This window comes from Arvicanthis niloticus, chromosome 14 (assembly GCF_011762505.2).
Source record: "Arvicanthis niloticus isolate mArvNil1 chromosome 14, mArvNil1.pat.X, whole genome shotgun sequence".
Taxonomy (NCBI): Eukaryota; Metazoa; Chordata; class Mammalia; order Rodentia; family Muridae; genus Arvicanthis; species Arvicanthis niloticus.
In genome coordinates, this window is record NC_047671.1 from 50,913,056 (window position 1) to 50,933,214 (window position 20,159).

Here is a 20,159-nt window from a genome sequence, read left to right on the forward strand (position 1 = left end):
CCAGCAGACAGATCTCTGTGAGTTCAAGGCTAACTTGATCTACAGAGTAAGTTCTAGACAGCAGGGCTACACACAGAGAAACCCTGTCTTGAAAACAAAACAAACAACAAAAAAAGGAAAAACCTTGATAAAATGAGAAATTCACTATTACTCCTAAAAGACAAAAGTTTATGTTTTTATCAATACTTTTTCTGGCATATCCTACAGACAACATATATTCTAAAAATGTACTTATTTCTTGATATTACTTAATAAAGAATAATGCACAAATATTTGAAAGAAACATTTTGCCTGTAAAATTATTTCCCACTTTTTGGGTCTATGTATGACTGCTGTGTGCATTGCTGTGTATAGGTGTCTATGTGTATTACACATATATGTAGAGCATATTTGCAAATGTTTATAAAGGCTAAAGGGTGGCATTGGTGTCTTCTTTGATGATCCTCTTATATATTGATGTAGAGTCTTTCTCTGAATCTGAAGCATGCCACAGTCTAGCTAGCCAGCTTGCTCTGCAGATTCCCTGTCCCTGGGATTACATGGTGGCCATCATGCCCACCCAGCTTTTACATAGGTATGACCTTCATGCTTGCATGACAAGGATATGCCAGCAGAGTCATCTCTCCCAAACACCTTTATTTATTTATTTATTTTTTTGAGGCAACTTAAAATGTCAAGAAATTAACAGCCTTAAAGTATCATGCCACAGCCATCTCCTCTTATCATCAAAGACTAAGCAGGAAGAATTAACCTTCCAAAAAACAAAAAAATGAACAGTTTATAAGCAAATTACAAAACAAAAGCCAACAATAGTAACAAGTCTGTTAAAGACCAGGTCTTGGAATATTGCTCAGGTGATCTTCCTGATTAGTGGAATTCCCTAGTACCTGATGCAAGTATGACAAACTAACAAACCCAGAGCTTAATGCATACTAAGAAACCCTTGAACACTGAGCTATATCCGTAACCCCAATTTTATTTTTAATAGACAGATAATACTTGTATATACTTATAGGGCTCAGTGTTACGTTATGAACACATTGAAATAATCAGATCACATGAATTATTATCTATCACCTCGCCTATATATATTTCTTGGAGATAAAAATATCCACGGTCTGGTCATAGTAGAAATTTTGAATTGGGAGATAAGATGGCTTAGCAAGTGAAAACATTTATGGCACAAGCCCGATGACCTGAATTTGACTCCTGAAATTCACAGTGGAAAAACAAAATCAAGTCTTCAAGGTTGTCCTCTCACTTCAATGTATGTGCTGTGACACATGCATGCTTGCATTTACATCCTCATATTCTCTCTCTCTCTAAATAAAAATTTAAAAGAATAGTAAAACACTCTATACCCCTAACTGGGTTATCTTTCTGTGCAGAAGGTAAGTCACTAAACCCTGGCAGTCTGCCAACATTCCCCTTTTTTTGCTGTAGATTTTTTTATGCCTTTATACTATCCCTAGACTCTGGTAACTACCACTGCACTCTCTGTTTCTTAGTTCAATGTTTTTAGATTTGAGACATTAGTAAAGTATTGTTTGTATTTTTCTTTCTGTGGTAAAGGCATTTTTAAAGACACGTACCAGCAGCCAGCAAATATTTAACCAACTCCAGGTGTCCCTCCTGAGAAGCCTCCATGAGAGGTGTAGAACAGCCGAGCTCTATGTCAGCTCCCGCCTTTATCAGGAAATCTGCAACTTCAGAAAAGCCTCCACAGCAAGCCAAGGTAAGAGCAGTTTCTTGAGTTTCTTCTGTCTGGGCATTTATATTTGCACCTGAAAGCGCAACCAAAGACAGAACTAGCTGTAAGAGAATTATATACTGTATGCAAATAGATGATAATTGCCTACCATCTCTGCTTAGGCTATTCCTTCTAGAGTACTGAAACTTTTATATGATTGAAATTCAAGGCCTACCTAAGCTATAGAAAATTTATTTTCTCATCAGTCCAAAAACAGTATCGATTTCAACTCATATGCAAAACACACAAGAGGTTAATTTTAATAAAGTACAATGGCTTTACCTTGTGCCAACAGAAGTGCCACCATCTCTTCATGTCCTTCTCGAGCAGCTTCCATCAAGGGCGTGTATCCTTCATCATTAACTTCTTCAAGATTTGCTCCTCTTTCAATAAGCAGTGCTGCCAATTCAACATGTCCACCACAGGCAGCTAGAGTCAATGGAGACTCAAAGGAATCCGCGGGCATATTCACTTGAGCACCACTGTCTAAAAGCAAACGTGCCACCTCTACATGTCCATCCTGTAGATGATCAGAGGTAAAACAAAGACAGAATTTGAGATTTTTTTTTTTTTTAAGTGGAAGGCAAACAAGGGACTAAAGAAAGCCAATATGGCTTAGATATTATACATTATTATCAAACTACTTGAACCCTACTTAACACCTATTAATACTATTTTTTAAATTGTTTAAGGGGCTGGAAAGATAGTTCAGTTCTTAAAATCACTGACATCTCTTCCAGAGAACCTAGATTCAATTCCCAGAGCCCACATGGCAGCTCACAACTGTCTGTAACTCCAGTTCCAAGGGACCCAACAACCTCACACAGACATTCATGTAGGCAAAACACGAATGAACAAAAAATAAAGAATAAAAATAAATGTTTAAATTTCCTCAATTTTCACAAACTGCAAAATTTTCTAAAACAAATCTAACCTGGTAACAAATAGTCATAATTCCAATAACTTTGAATTTTTATATTCTTTGAAGTTAAAAAAAGAAAAGAAAACCAACCAAATCCAGTCAACAACCTCAAAAAGAATTACTGTTCAAACAATTGTCAGGTCAAATATAACCATACTCTCAAATTTAGAGGGATCCTGCTTCCAAATGTAGAAATTGTATTAGCTCTTCCTTAGAAACAAAAACTTGACAAAGAGACAAAAACAGACAAGACATAAGAAATTGTGAAGTCATTATCACTTGGGATTATGTCACTTAGGGAAGTCCCTATGGATTAGTACTTTTTTGTCTTTGTTTCATCAACTTGTTGACTAAGGCAAAGATATTTTAAATTTATAAAATAAAGATTTTATTTATGTGTAAATTATTTATCAGGGTCTAACAAATGCTAAGCCCACATTTTAACCACTGAGCTCCACTCTAGTCCTCAGATTTTTTTGGTTTTAAAGATTTATTTTTATTTATGTGCATATTTGTATGCCTATAAGTTTATGAATACCTCATGCCAGGATGCCAGAGGGCACTGGATCTCAAAGAGCAGATGTGAGCTACCACATGGGTGCTGAGATATGAACTTAGGTCCTTTGCATGAGCACTAAGCATTCTGGTTGCTTGGATAAGACTGACTTCCATAGACATATATTTGAATGTCTAGTCCTTAGTAGGTGAAATGTTTGAGTAGGATTAAGAGGTGCAGCCTCATTGGAGAAAGTGTGTCACTGGAGTTGGGCTCTGAGATTTCAAAAACCCACACCAGGCCCAGAGTCTTTCTCTGCCCATTGCCTATGGATCAGGATGTAGCTCTTAGCTACTGCCCTGGTGCCATGCATGCCACCATACTCCTGCCATGATGATAGTGGTCTAACCCTCTGAAACTATAAGCAAGCCCCCAAATTAAAAGCTTTCTTTCATAATAGTTGCCTTGGTTATAGTATCTCTTTACAGTAATAGAACAGTGACACTCTTAACCTCTGAGCTGTCTCTGCAGATTCTCAGTTCTCAGGTCTAAATTCTTGACTTCACACTTTATATTGGCTTTAATACTTGTTATAAGTATATCATACAGACACAAATGGACACACACACACACATACACAATATTCAAACCTTAAGTTCAAACCCATGGACGCATATAATAGATGAATACTGAAATTCAATGTTTAGGATTTAATTTTTATATATATAATACACACAAAAAAGGAAAAAATTTAATGTAAAAAATTAAAAGAAACATTAACTTTAAAACTAAAAACACTACATCAAGATTACAAGTTGCTATTATCCTCTAAAAGTCCATATATTAAAGCATTACCTGTTTTTTACTTAGAATTTGGTTAAAAATACAAGCAAAACGTTAACTAGAGACTGGGCTCAGTTGAAGTGGTTGCCTTGTAAGCACGAGGACATAAGTTTGGTCACCAGAAACCAGAGGGAGGAGAAAAAAACTAGGTGTTTTGGTATACAACAGTGAGGTAGACATTTAGATCACTAAAGCTCAAAGCCAGACTGCGTTTTGTGCTTATGAGGTTTCAGGCCAGTGAGAGACTCTGCCTTAACAAGTAAGGAGGATGAGTCTCAAGAAGAACACCCAAGGTTGTCTGTCCTCTGGGCTTCTAAAGGCATGTATATGTACCTGCACACACACAAGAACAGAGACACACATGCAACAGTAACAACAATAACAATTCTCAAATTTTCCCCTACAAGATTTCAAATGAAGATAATTAAATTACCATGCAAGCCTCCATTAAGGCAGTGTGCATCTCATCAGTTTTGTGCTCTTGATCTGCACCAGCTTCAAGCAGAAATCGAACCATATCCAAATGGCCTTAAAAATAAAGTTAGAGGATTGACTATCAATTAAATGGTTTTATTTTCAAATGTCTAGATACAATTTATAAAGTTTTATCTTGAATTTAATTAATCAATCAGTCAATGACACTAGGAAGCCAACTGTAAACAATTAAGTAGGTGCACTTTCAACAAGGTCATATTAAGTTTTAAAGACTGACTTTCTAAAGCACATATTTCTACTTTAAGTAATCATGCTTGTTCTCTGATTTAGTTTATATAAACTATCAAAACACTAGAATCAAATAGAAAGCCAGATAAAGTATATTATAACATATTTTCTAGAAAAACATTGAAAATCACCATAACAATGACAATAAGCAGACACACAAAAACTCCATTTAAAAATAATTACAATCCCCTTGATACATTTAATTTTAAAAAATGTTAATAGCCAATAAAAATACCAACATTCCACTGTAAAAACACATGAAGAATATAAAATAGTAATTCAAAAAATGCACAAATAGACACTAAGCTGATAGAGGAGAAATGAAATAAAACACCATTATTTTAGCCACCCAAACAGCAAAGAGTAAAGAGAATGATAATGCCCAGTACTGGAGAGGGTGTAAGGTAGATAAAGGGGTTCTCAGACATCTAGTGAGGTCTGAGACACTTAGTAAACTGGTTCAACCTTTCTAGAAGGCAGTCTGGAAGTATGTATCAAAAGCTTTAAAAATGTCCATACTCTTTGACGCAGCAATTTCACTTCTAGAATTTATCCTAAGAAAATAAGAGGATTAGGCATATCTACACAAAGATATTATCAGTGTTTTTACATAATAAAAACAATAATAAATAAATAAATTTTTAAAAAATAAAAAGAAACTGGAAGCAATTAGTCTCCAACAATAGGAAATGCTGGTGTATTCATTTCATGAATTCAGCAGAGATTGAGTTCCCTACTCAACATTTATTCTTACTTATTATTCTTGAGAAATAGGACTTTAATTTTATCTAGGTGGCAATATGCCTAACTTTTAAAAAACTATTTCCTGCCTTCCTTGTAGCAGAGGGAAGTCAGGAAAATGCAGTGAGAGTTACAAAGTGAAGCTTCTAGAAAGACTTCTGAAAGGAACTTACTAAATTGGAAGGCAGTTGCTACTTTGCTCTTACCCTCTTCATCTTACAGGACAGACTACTGAGCTCTAGCTGCCTCCTGGACTACAGATAATAGTAACATTAAGGACAGAACCCATATACTAGGAGGTACAACAGAAAAATAACACCCTGATATTGAGGACAAAATTAAATTGCAATACTAGAACAAGTAAGTTAACTTTTGGGTTTCTCTTCTGTACAAATCATTGTTTTGTGGTATACGCAAGCAAACAAGTCTAGAAAATTAACTGAAATACTATGCAATCATCAAAAATTATGTTACAAAAACATTTATTAAGATGAGTGCATATTCATGATACCTACTAAATAAACAGAATATAAAACTATTAAGTCATTTTATTTCACATATATTTTTTAAACACTTACTTGAAAATATACTAGACATATACTAAAATACTTTTTTATGCTTTTTAATCTTTAGACAATAACATTACAGGTCATTTAAATTTTTCTTTGTGGTCCACCATATTTTTCTGGTTTTCTACATCAACTGTTTATCAGTAGATCTGTGTATAATTCTTTAAAGGAAAAATTCTATAGAGTGAAGGGTATTAAATAATAGAAATCCTAAAATCTGTAAGTTGTTTGGTTAACATCATAGCTAAATGAACAAAAATAATAAAGAAATACATATAGGAATAGTACAGAAAATACAGGTTATAATGGCCTTTATGTCTTATTAAGTTTACACCACAAGAATATAACAATATAAAGTTCATTCAAATACTCAGGTGAAAAAGGAATAAAAAGTTATCCAAATATTCAATATTCAAATATCTGAGGCTGTTATAAAAACAATTATAAATATTTTGACATAAAAAGTACCTTTGTAGCAGGCAAGTGTCAGAGCACTTTCTTTAAACTCATTAGAATGAGTGTTGATGCCTGCACCGTGATCTAGAAGAACTCTGGCAACTTCCACATGACCTGCACTGGCTGCTTCCATTAGGGGAGTGTGTCCATTTTCATTATGGTCTTCTATATTTGCACCCTCATTAAGAAGCACTTTTACAATGTCAATAAATCCTCCAGCACAAGCATAAGTCAGTGCAGTGTTCCCTAACAAATAAAAAAAAAAAAATTTCAAAATTATGAGACAATAGATGGGTATACTACTACTATTCTAGTTATCTCTCTCCAATTCCTTAGCATAAATCACAACTTCTATCTCAAGTTATATGTTTGTTTGTTGTTTTTTTATATGCACTAGAAATTCAACCTAGGGTCTCTCACACATGGTACACAAACACGTTCTCCTTCTACTCCCAACCCAGCAGTCTTTCCACATCACCCACACTAGTCTCAATTCAAAATTCTCTTGCCTCAACTTCATGAGTAGCTGAAATTACAAGTGTAAAACATCATTCCCAGCTCAAGTTCTTTTTTTAAACTGTCATCAATTTAAAACATAACTTTATTTTCTGACAGAACTTCTTCAAAGCCCAATACAAAATACTATATATTTTAGCTGTCTAGACAATATAAAAGATGTAGAAAAGAAAAATCTAAACACAAAAACCAGAATAGTGGTTGCTTAAACATCTTCAAATGGGTAAAAATCCTTTATTTACTTTAGATTTATTTATTTATAAGTATTTTGCCTGTATACATGTATGTATGTATGTATGTATGTATGTATGTATGTATGTATGTGTATGTATGTGCACCAAATGTGTAGCTACTGTTCGAGGAAGTCAGAAGAAAGGGCATCAGATTCCCTGGCTCTGTAATTACAGGTGGTTTTGACTGTAACCCAGGTCATCTACAGAGATTTTTCAATAGTAACAGAATTAACCCAAAAGTAAATTGTACAACTTAGCACTGCACATTTAAAACATTTAATTTCACAGTATAAGTCATCAATAAAGTGAAGGAGGTTTGTTTGTTTTATTTTGGAGGTGGTACAGCTTTGCAGCCTAGACTTGCCTCAAACTCTCCACCTGCTTGTCTAAGCTGGAACTACAGGTACAAACTACCACAGCTACCTAGTTTTTGGTTGTTTTTTTTTTTCCCCCACAAAAACAAAATAGCTATATTTGTGTTGAGCCTCAGATAGTGAGTAGGTAAATACAGTATCTGGTACCAAGTAAAAACCACCTAAAACCAGGTAACAAGATTGCTGAGCACCTCCTCAGATGTAGCCAAAGTACAGTGCTATGGTCTTTAGCTCTGTCTCTAAAACTGGACAGCTCTGACGTATAAAAGGAAGTATCCTAGAAGCCTTTAAAAACAAAAATGTATTTAGTTATGAGTACTGTGTTTGAGAGTGTGCAGGCATATATGTACCATGGTGTGCATACATATAGAACTCAGAAGTCAATTTTTCAGAGCTGGTTCTCTCCTTCCATACTTATGTGGGTTTCAGGGGATCAACTTGAGTCATCAGGCTTGAATATGTACTTTTTACCAGCTGACCCATCTCATCAGACTGGGAACCTATATTTTTAATAATCACCCTAAATGATTCTGGCATATAATAGGAGGTAGAGTCTACTGAAAAAAAAAAAAAAGACTAAATTAGGGGCTAAAGAGATGGTTCACTGGTTAAAAGCACTTGCCACAAAAACCATAAAATTGAAGTTTAGATCACTACACCCACAAAACAAGCCAGACATCCTGTACATACCTTGGTGGATACAGGTTGCAGGCTATTGGCTTACTCAAGAAAACAAGAGTCCTGGGTCAGAAAGAGACCTTGCCTCAAGGGAGGAGGGAGACAGTGACAGGAGGACACCTGATGGCCAATTCTGGAACACATGGAAATGTGTTCACAAGAGCATACACAAGTAAGTAAATGAGTCAATGAATTTTTTAAAAATTATTTGATTGGGAATTTACTTATGGGAAGATAAATCAACTTCTTTTTTAATTTCTCTGGTTTTCAATTAAATATGAGTTAAAAACCACTGAGTGAAAATGTTTTAGGTGTAAGGTACTTTCATTAGCTATTTGTAAACTACAATACCATTGGCATATACCTACTGCCTTATACATAACCAGGTTTCTTTCTATATTTTCAGCACTCAAAAAGCAGAGGCAAGTAGATTTGAGTTTGAGACCAGCTTAGTCTAAATTATGAGTTCCAGGTCAACCAAGCTATATAGTTGAGGCCCCGTCTCAGCCCCCAAACCTAAATAAACAAAATGAAAATAAAATGCTAAAATATTATTCAAAATTACTCCTTTACTATGAATACTGTATAACTTAGAACATTTAACACCTTATTTATCTATCCATTGATTTTTTTTTTTTTTAATGTTTTTAACAGATCCATTCAAAAGGCAACTCACTGCTTTTGGGTACATTTTCCCCCAGACATGTATCTTTTCTTAAAAATTTTATCTTTATTACACATACATGAATGTGGATGCATGCAGGTGCTGGCAGAGACAGAGCTATTAGATCCTCCTACAGCTACAGTGCTACAGTAACAGGTGTCTCTGAACCCCCTGAGTCAGGGCTGGGAAATAATCTTGGGTCCTCTGCAACAGCAGAATGTGATCTTAAATGGTATATAATCTCTCCTGCCCAAAGATAAATAACTCATATCTACATTCACAAAATGTCACAGCAAGATATGTATATATTCCTCTCAGTTTAACACCTTCAAAAGAATTTTATTTATTTATTTATTTACTTTTTTTTTTTTAACCTATACAGTTTTTTCACTGTATGAGAATTCTTCTCTTGCTTCAGGCTTGAAAATTCTGAGATTATAGACATGTACCACCAAACCTGGTTTGAACAGGAATGGCTCCCATAGGCTCCTATTTAAATATGTAGTCAGCAGCTGGTGGAACTGTTAGTATTAAGTGTGTCTTTGTAAGAAGAAGTCTGTCACTGAGGTGGGCCTTGAGTCTTGAGCCAGTTCTAGTCTGCCTCCTGCTTAGGGACCAAGATATGAGTTCTCAGTTATTCCTGTTACCATGGTCTTGCTCTAACCCCCTGAAACTGTAAGGTCAATTAAATAATTTCCTTTTATATTTGCCTTAGTCATAGTGTTTTATCATAGCAATAGAAACTCTAACTAATACAGATGTTAGTACCAAAGAGCGGGCTGTTGATGTGACAGACCTGACCATGTGGGGTTTTTTGGATGAATGTAAAAGAGTTTGGGATTTTGGGCAAGATAAATAGTTGAATGATGTAAGCAGAGTTTAATGAACCATTCTAATAGGAGCTTGGAAGACAGTAAGTAGTGCTGAAAACTGTGGACTACGGAGGTCTAGCTTAGGAGGTTTCAGAGAAACAAATAGCAACTGAGCTAGAGACCATTTTTGTGATTTTTTTTGGCAAAGAAAATGGCATCTTTCTGTTCTTGGGCTAAGAACTTGCCTGAGGCTAAATTGACAAATAACAGACAAATAACTTCTTTGTCAGAGATTTTAAAGACAGTCTAATACTGACTCTGTATTAGTAATTACTCTTACAACTACAATGAAAATCAGTAAGTAGGATAAAAATAAATAGAATTTATACAGTTTAAAGAAAAAAAGAACAGCAGGAAATTCAATGTTGGAGTCAAGGCTTGTGTGAAACAGGTAAAGAGATCAAGGTGAGACCTGATCCACATAAAAATAAAGAGAGGAATAAAGACTACACCTAGTTAAGTCTCCAACTTATTAAAAGGCATAAGGAATTTTCTGTTCCTAGAAACCAACAACAAATGAAAGCTGCTGTGTAAATGTGATTGAAGGGGGCCAGACTCCACCCAAGCAGGCAGCTGAACTTAGCAACGTTGTCTATGTGGTTATTGCTTTAGAATCAGTGAAGAATACAGGAGTAAAGGGATTGTAGAATCTTCCTCCATGGTTAAGGAGAGCTGCTGAGGTCAAGTGTGTAGCAGGGGTCCTCCCTGCATGGAGGCTCTGAAAAGCCATTTCATAAAGCTGTGGGTGACAGCTGGATTTCATTGGAGATCTCAAGATATTACAGGTGCCAGAGTTGTGGGATGTCTGCCAGTGAGAGCTGCATACAGGGAGTGGAACTATCCTGCACACAGGGAGAAAGAAGTGTGAAGCGGACTGCAAAGCTGGAAGGAAGAACAATCTAAGCCCTCTGATATAACACATGGAGTGCAGTTTGCTCTTCTGGGTTTCCAGCTTGTTTTAGTCTAGTACTTTGTCTTTGCACCCCATCCCTTCCTTTTGGAATGGTAATACATATTCTGTATTACATTGTATGTTGGAAGCACATAATTTGCTTTTTGATTTTAAAGGGGTTCCAACTAAGAGATTGCCTAAGTAGTGGTTCTCAACATTCCTAATGCTGAAACCCTTTCATATATATAGTTCCTCATGTTATAATGACCCTAACCATAAAATTATTTTCATGGCTACTTCTTACCTGTAATCTTGCTACTGTTACAAACTATAATGTAAATATCTGTGTTTTCCAATGATCTAAGATGACTCCTATGAAAGAGTTGTTCAATCCCCAAAGGGGACAAAACACACAGATTGAGAACTGCTGGCCTTGAGTCTCAGAAAAAGACTTAATTTTTAAAACAGTATTGAGACTGTGAAAGACTACAGGGACTTTCAAAGTTGGAATAAATGTATTTTATATTATGACATGGCCACAAGCCTACTTAGAGTCAGGGAGTGAAATGTAGTGGTTTGAATTAGAAGGTCCCCCATGGCTCATAAAATTGAATATGTAGTCCTCAGTTGGTGGAACTGTTTGGGAAGGATTGGGAGGTATGATCTTGGAGGAAGTATGTTATTAAAGATAGGCTTTGGGGTTCAAAAGACTTCTGCCATTTCCAGTGTGCTCTCTCTTTATGTCTCCTGCTTAGAGATGAAGATGTGAGCTCTCAGCTATTCCCTGCACCATGCCTTTGCTCCACCACCAGTCTCTAACACTCTCAAACTATAACCCCAATTTAATGTTTTCTTTCTTTTTTTTTTCTTTTTCTTTTTTCTTTTTTTTCTTTTTTTTTTTTTTTTTTTTTTTGGTTTTTCGAGACAGTCTCTCTGTGTAGTCCTGGCTGTCCTGGAACTCACTTTGTAGACCAGGCTGGCCTCGAACTCAGAAATCCACCTGCCTCTGTCTCCCAAGTGCTGGGATTAAAGGCGTGCGCCACCACCGCCCGGCAATGTTTTCTTTTATAAGTTGCTTGGGTCATGGTATTTTGTCACAGCAACAGAGGACATGTGGTTTATGTGGTGCTGGGAATTGAACCAGCATTTCAAGTATGCTTGGCAAGTACTATAACAACGATTCCCAGCACCAGCTCTAAATTTAAATCATACTTTTGATATATATTAGTAGTTAGTCTACTCAAACTTATGGCATTAAAAAAAAAGAGGAGGGGAAGGTAAGTTGGGGATGAGTAGCATTCTCTTATTAATACATGTATTCAGCATACTATAAATGAAAAATCTGACATGGTAAACATATTCAAAGTCAAAAGAGCTATCTACTTAAATGAAATAAAAAACTACAGGAAATATAGCACATAACTTTTTCTTTATACATTATATATCACTGGGACAAAAGAAAAGATTGTTTTTAGCAGAAAAACTGTTCATCTTGACCAAACACAATCTATACTGTTTTTGATATTGTTTTACTATGTAGACTTTCCTAGGTATCCAAGCTGTATCTCAAACACACAGAAATCCTCCTGCCTCGGTTTCCTAAATGCTAAGATTATAGGCAAGTGCCACTATGCCTGGTCCAAGTTTACGTTAAAGATTTGTTGCTGGCTCTTACTATCAACCCCAGACCACCCTTAAACTCAAGCACTCCCTACTTCAACCTACTGACTGCTAGGAATTCAGGAAGGCTGCACAGTGGCTTAAAGACTTTTCAGCCGGCATGGTAGTACATGCTATACTCCCAACAGTTTGGAGACTGAAAAAGTGATTTTTAGAACAAGGGCCATCCTGGTCCACCCATTGAGACCATAACTCAACAACTACAACAAAGATTTTTTAAAGATATCAAAGTCATAATTATTTTCAGAAGGTTTCCATTCATTTTCCCTAATAATCTATTTTTTAATTACATTTGTTTGTTTTGTGTATGCATGAGGTAGGATATGTATATGAATGGCCAAAGTGTGGAAGTAAAAGATCAACTTTCAAGAGTTGGTTCTCTTCTGACATGTGGATCCTAGGAACTGAACTCAGGTCATTAAGCCTGGCAGCAAGTGTCTTACTTATCATGCCATCTCACCAATGCTCTAGTAATCAATTTTTATTCATCATGTTAAAATAATTTATGCCAATATTTCCTTCAATTTCTACATACCTGTTGCTGACTGAGAGTTGACATCTGCATCATGGAGAAGTAATAATTTCACAATATCTAAATAACCTCCACTGGAAGCTGCCATAAGAGGGGTTATATCTCCTTTATTCCCTCTATCTTCAACATTAGCATGCATAGCTAGTAGTACCTTTAAAAAAAACACAAAGAAGTTGTTGCTTACTATTAATCGTACTCACAGAGAAACTACTTAATCTGAGAAAATAATATTTTGAGATAAGGATAAAAAATAAATAAAAATATTCACCTTTGAGGAAAATTCAATTTTCTGGTCAGGATGACAGGTCAGATGCTATATTTTTCTACCCCTACATCTGAGACTTTTTTTTTAAAGATTTATTTTTTACATAATCAGCATTCCTCCTGCATGTCAGAAGGCACCAGATCTCATTATAGATGGATATGAGCTATCACGTGGTTACTGGGAATTGAACTCAGAACCTCTGGAAGAGCAGTCAGTGCTCTTAACCACTGAACCACCTCTCCAGCCCAAGATGTTATATTTTTACAGTACTATTGAGAGGCTGGTCTCAAACTAACCAGGCAACCAAGGACAACCCGGCATCCTAGATCCTCCTGTCTCCCCAACCCAAATGCCATTATAGGCATGCACCACCACTTCTAGCAATTACATATTAATCTTTAAATAAAACTCTTATTAGCAATCCTATTATATAAGTCTACTCTTGTGAAAGAATTTGTGCCATGTTTAAGATAATCTAGCAAGAGAACAATAAAAAGGTTAATTTCCAATATTGTTCCATATAGAAGGAAAAACATTAGAACTAGGAGCATCTGAATGGAGAAAAAATAAACTCCTATTTTACCTTATACTTTTATTTGTTAAGGTTATTTTGATATGGGGACTCACTATGTAAGTCAGCGTGGCCATGAACTCAATGTTTGCTTGCCCCAGTCTTCTAAGTACTAGAATTATAGGTGGGCACCACCACCTTAGTTACATGCTGTTCCTCTTCCCTTTATTTTAATTACATTTTATTAATTCTGTATGTAAGAGAGGGCATGCAAGGATCACAGCACACATATGGGAGTCAGAGGACAACTTGTGAGAGCTGGATCTCTCCCCTTTTACTACATGGGCCCCAGTAATCAAACTCAAACTCAAGTCCTCACTAGACCAGTCACCTACTCTACTTTCTTTTTAAAATTATTTTGTATCGGTGCTTTGCCTGCCTGTATGTCTGGTGCCTGCAGAGGCCATAAGGCATCAGATCCTCTGGAAATGGAGTTACAGATGATTGTGAGTTGCCATGTAGGTGCTGGGACTCAAAAACGAGTTCTCTTAAAGAATGGCCACTGCTCTTAACAACTAAAGCCATCTCTGAAGCCCCAGTTACATACCATTTCTTTTCTTTTTATTGGAAACAGGGTTTCTCTGTGTGGCCCTGGCTGTCATAGAACTCACTCCATAGACTAGGCTGCCTGCCTCTGCCTCCCAAGTGCTGGGGATTAAAGGCATGCACCACCACTACCTGGTGCCACTACTGACCAGCTTATATACTATTTTTAAGAGACATATGAGAATATGGGTCAGTGAATAGGGTTTACCATGAAAACCTGAGGGCTGGAGTAGCCAGATGTTGAGAAGCAGATACAGATCTAGAGTAGCAAATTGGTGAACTCAGATTCACCAAGGTAAGAGACCCTTGTGTCAATAAATAAAATAGAGAATGGTTAAGAAAGACACACCCAACATCTACTTCCAGCCTATATATGTACCCACACACATATCCAAACATACATATGTACATAAAAATTTTTAAAAGCTTAAAATATGATTAAGCAATTTTTATTTAATATGATTAGCTTTGAATACATTAGCTTTGAATACATGCTATAAAAATAAACAATGCCTAACTACATATATACAAAAAAAGTGAATTGTGTATGTTTCTAAAGGAAAAAGGGAGGGTCTCTGACTTCCAATTATAGTTCCTTCTACAAATAATAAAAACAAATAAAACACCTAAGGCCACTCTATAATTTTAAACACTAAAGATTATTTTGGGGCTAAGAATGTAGCTCAGGGGTAAAGCACTTACCTCACATACACAAGGCCCTGAATTTGATGATCCCCGCACTACTAAAATTAATAAAGATTATTTCTGCTTACTTGTGCTAGTTCATAATATCCTGCTGAACAAGCCAAACACAGCAGGCTTTCTCCTTCTTCTGTATGTTCATTTACACTTCTGCCTTCATCTAGTAATTTACGAACAGCATTCACATCTCCATCTGAACAAGCTTCTGCCAGACTGCGACTAAAATTAAAGATTACACGAAATTAAGTGATGCGAAGACTCATGATCCTATGATATAAAATTACATTAAATAGCTAAGACACATATAAAAATTTCACTAACATAAATTGGCATAAATATTTTATGTGCCAAGCATCCTACAGCAACTGTAATTATATATAAACTTTAACTAGGCAAAATTATAAATTTGAAAATAACATTTATTATTATTATTATTATTATTATTATTATTATTATTATTATTATTATTATTTGTTATTATATTTTTAGCAGTTATAGGCAATTGTTAGCTGCCATGTGAATGGGAACTAAACCTGGGTCCTCTGTAAGAACAGCAAGTGGTCCTAACTACTGAACCATCTCTTCTGCCCTATTTTTATTTTTTAAACAGTCTGCACAGTATGGGTTTCATTACCAGATTTTTATACATATTTCATTTCTGTTGATTCTCTTCCTACACTGTTTTCTCAATCACTGTCCCAATAACTGCTATTTTTATTTTTCAAAATCTTTCTGGTAAACTGTTTTTATATCTGAAATTGACCTAACAAAATAGCAATCCTCAAAGCTTACAGACTCAAAGGCAATTAACACAATCACTCTTAGATTTTAGGGTCTATAACTAAAGTAAGTTGTGTTTATTTATTGACATGGGTCTAATATAAGATAGTCCTGAATGTCCCCAAACTCTATGTAATGCTGGGATTACAATCACATTTGATCATACTATACCAGCTATGCACAAAGTGACTGAAGATCAGCAAGATGGCTGGCTGAGTGGGGAAAGGCAAAATGCTGCCAAGCCTGACAACTCAAGTTTCAGCCCTCATTGGCCTTCAGTCTTTGTAGCCAAAAGTTTATGAAACATGAATATTCTTTATTAAATATAATACGTGAGGTCCTAGAAAGAATATTTGAGTAATAGTTTTAAAAAGACAAGGTCTTTTTCTATGTAGCCCTGGCTGTTCTGGAACTCACTACATTAGACCAGGCCAGCCTTGAACTTATAGATCCACTTGCCTCAGCTTCCCAAGTACTGTGCCACTGTGTCATTTTAGCAATTTAAGATTTTGAAAGTTTTACATAAGCTTAATTTGAAAGTTATTTTATCCAAAATCACTTTTAGACAGTAGACTCATAGAACAACAACAGTGAAAATACCAGCACTAGCTCTGCAGTGGGTCCCTTAACAGAAAACAATAGGCTCTTGGGGTGAGTCATCAGCTTTTTCCTTTTTAAAAACATCTATTTAATTGTATATAAACCTCTGCCACAGTATCAGTATGTGGAGTTCAAAGAACAGTTCATATGAGTTCATTTTCTCTTTCTAACATTTTATCTTTCTATCCCTGGAATCAAACCGAGATTGTTAGGCTTTGCAGTAAGACCTTTTACCACCGGAGCCATCTTTCTGGGCCAGAGCCATTAATTTCAAATTCCAAACGTCAGCAAGAAAAGAGAGATAGCTCAGTGGTTAAGAGAACTTGCTGCTCATGCAGAGGAGCTGGGTTCAGTTCTCAGCACTTGAGTTCACAACTGTCTGTAACTTCATTACAGAGGACCTGAAATGAAACCCTTCTCTAACCTACAAGCACCAGGCATATAATATGATGCAAATGTGCACATGCAAAAAATGATTAAAAACCATTAACTGATGTAGTACAAAGACACTACCTGTTTTCTGGTATGGGTTGAAGCTTAGCTTTTCTCAAAGCATTAACTCATAGTAATCATAATCTACAAATGAATCCAGAGTTCTTGTAAACTGAAAGGTGACATCACAGTTTAGGCTCTCCTATTTGTGTTAACAGACACTACTGTAACAGACTATATAAAAGCCACCTATGGTGAGTCTAATTAACTGGCCTGTGCTTCTTTGAGACAGGGTCTCATCTTTTTTTTTTTTTTTTTTAGAGCTGAGGACCGAACCCAGGGCCTTGTGCTTGCTAGGCAAGCATTCTACCACTGAGCTAAATCCCCAACAAGACCCTCACTATGTGTATCTGGCTGTTCTAGAACTTGTTATGCAGATCAGGCTGACTTTGAACTTAAGAGATCTGTCTGTCCCTCTGTCTCCTGAATGAGTTGGATTAACTGATCTTTTGCTAAGATATTTTTTTTGCCTTTGTAAAAAAAAATTGTCTTTTGAAGCATTAGATGGACAAGCTTTTAAAGGTACCATCATACTGATTCACAAAAAAAAAAAAAAAAAAAAAAAAAAAAAAAAGAAGATATTTTTGAGCATGAGCCTATGACAAAAGTCTTATCTTGGTTAAAAAAAATCTAAAAACAAAAAACAAAACAACAAAAAAAACCCAATCACTATAAAATAACTAACTGAATCCACTGAATCCATTAATTATTTTTTTTCCTTGTAAGATGGAGTAAAAAAAAAGATGGAGTCTTTTAAGTCCATTCCACTTATGACTATTTAAGTAGTCAGGCTAGACTTAACTGTAACCTTTAGACTATGTAACTTATTTTAAAATAGAAACTAGGTCTTATTCAACTTGGATTTCTTATATACTGTAATACTGAACACCCATAAAAATGTTTACTAGAAAATGAATACAAAGTCAGGTATGATGACTCACACTTAACAGCAGCACTCAAGAAAGCTGAGGTAGGACTCCTGAGAATTCAAGGGCTGCCTAGGCTACAGAGTGAGATCCTGTGTCAAAAATAAAACCAGAACCCAACATGGTGGCACACATCTTTAATCCCAGCACTCAGGAGGCAGAGACAAGTAGATTTCTGTGAATTTGAGTCTAGCCTGGTCTATTTGGGATGTTCCAGAATATGTAAAGCATTTCAGACTAGCCAGGTGAGGCCCTATGAAACCACATAGTGAGACCCTGTCTCAAAAACCAAAACAAACATTTCCTGGTCAATGCAGTATTTGGGGGGGAGGTGGAAGGAGATGCACATGTAATGAGCATACATGTATCCAAACATGGTGGCACATGCCTTTAATTCCAGCACTTGGCATTTGTGAAGCAAAGGCAGACAGAGCTCTGAATTGAGGATAGCCAGGGCTATATAGACTACCTCAAAAACCCAAAACCAAAACAACAACGACAACAAAAAGAATAAATACATATATCTATTTTTATATTTGTATAGTATGTATAGATTCATATATCCACTTTAACATTGTTTCAAATAACTAGTTGGCTTATGTTTTTCAAGAAAACATTCAATACTAGCAAAATATTGAACACCTACGTATCCACTTGTCCAGTACTGTGTGTGTTCTCTGCTCTCATCCGTGTCAATGCAGCAGCAGCTTCGTCCAGCGCACAGCTAACTGAAGATGTCAGTCTCCGGAGTACTTCAGGATCTGCAAAAGCTTTACCATCAGCAGTTGACAATTTGCCAATTCCTTAGTCAATGAGGCAGTGCCGGGAAAGAAAAAGCAAAAAACTGAAGTGAAGATTGAAATTATGTTTTAAACGTCATTATATACGCCAAAGAAACAATATAGTCCCCATATATGAAACTGACAGAAGACAGGTAAGTTTGATCAGTTTAGTTCTACCACTAACATCATAAGCCATGGCATAACCACCGATGTTTTAGAACTTCCATCTTTACAATATAAATATTAGTTTTTCCTATACTTAATTCTGAATTTGATTTAATATGACCATCATTATGCCAAATGAATACTATTTCACTTAAAGAATTGCCATATCAATAAAATCTCTAGTACAGGACCCTGGCCCATTCTGTTTTGAGTAGCAATGGAGAGACTCTAATTTATAATAAAAATGCAATTATTTTTCCTCCTTTTATTCACATATACACTTAATATCTTCTGGGGTAACGTTTTTAAGTTTAGTCTATCAGACTCAAAACAGAAAGCAAAATATCCAACACCCAATGAATTTATGTAATTTTATAAATAAGCTCTATAATTTTCTTTTTGTATCTTTGTCATTAATAGGTGAAATATAAATTTTCCTTCCTTTGATATAAAAGATATTAAAAGACTATTAATGATCTTTCTGAATCTCTAACAGTATAGTTTGAGGTTTTGCTTTTTAATATTATTATTTTGAATATATGTTCATGTATGTATTTGAGAATACAGTAAATGTTATGCAGTATATGCATGTGTGTGAAGGTGCACATGCTTCATTTAGCACACAGGAGGACATCACATGCCTTCGTCAAATTCTACCTTAGTCCTTCTAAACTAAAGTCTCTCACTAAACCAGGAGCTAGATTGACAGCCAGCAAGCCCCAGGGAATCTCCTGTCTGCTTCCCCCAGAGCACTGGTTCACAAACTTGCCACACCTGACTTTTTACATGGTTGTGGGATCCAAACTAATGTCCTCATGCTTGTACAGCAAGCACTCTTAACGATGGAGATATCTATCCAACACCTTGGTTTTTTGGGTTTTTTTTTGTTTTTTTAAGATAAGAATTTATAACGTAGCCCAGGCTGGTCTTAAACTTCGGATCTTCTTGCCTTGAGTTTCCTGAGTACTAGGATCATAGGTGTTTAACACACATCTGGTTAGTAGTACTAGGAAGGTGAGTTAACTTACGTGCTTTAAGAGTTTTATTTTGCCAGGCAGTAGTGGTGCACACCTTTAATCCCAGCACTTGGGAGGCAGAGGCAGGCGGATTTCTGAGTTCGAGGCCAGCCTGGTCTACAGAGTGAGTTCCAGGACAGCCAGGGCTACACAGAGAAACCCTGTCTCGAAAAAAAAAAAAAAAAAAAAAAAAAAAAACAAAAAAAAAAAAAAAAAAAAAAGAGTTTTATTTTGAATTTTCAGCATTTTAGTAGTCTTTATCCCCTCGTTTTTATATTGTCTAGGTTGGCCTCAAAGCTAATATACAGCTGAAGCTGGCTGTAAGCTTCTGCTTCTTTTGCCTCCAGCTCCCAAGATTACAGGTGTGCAACAC

The 20,159-nt window shown here is 35.8% G+C and overlaps 1 protein-coding gene across 3 annotated transcripts in view; it reads right to left on the reverse strand.

The window, feature by feature from the left end:
• Ankhd1 (ankyrin repeat and KH domain containing 1) overlaps positions 1 to 20,159 on the reverse strand; it is a 100,051-nt gene that overhangs the window by 63,760 nt on the left and 16,132 nt on the right. For all 3 annotated transcript variants that reach the window (XM_034518555.2, XM_034518554.2, XM_034518559.2), the window contains exons 3-9: positions 18,470 to 18,626; positions 15,097 to 15,244; positions 12,945 to 13,092; positions 6,513 to 6,746; positions 4,445 to 4,539; positions 2,033 to 2,270; positions 1,593 to 1,784 (exon numbers count right to left, since the gene is read on the reverse strand). In XM_034518555.2, coding sequence (XP_034374446.1) covers positions 1,593 to 1,784; positions 2,033 to 2,270; positions 4,445 to 4,539; positions 6,513 to 6,746; positions 12,945 to 13,092; positions 15,097 to 15,244; positions 18,470 to 18,626 — 1,212 coding nt within the window. The remainder of the gene's footprint in view (positions 1 to 1,592; positions 1,785 to 2,032; positions 2,271 to 4,444; positions 4,540 to 6,512; positions 6,747 to 12,944; positions 13,093 to 15,096; positions 15,245 to 18,469; positions 18,627 to 20,159) is intronic.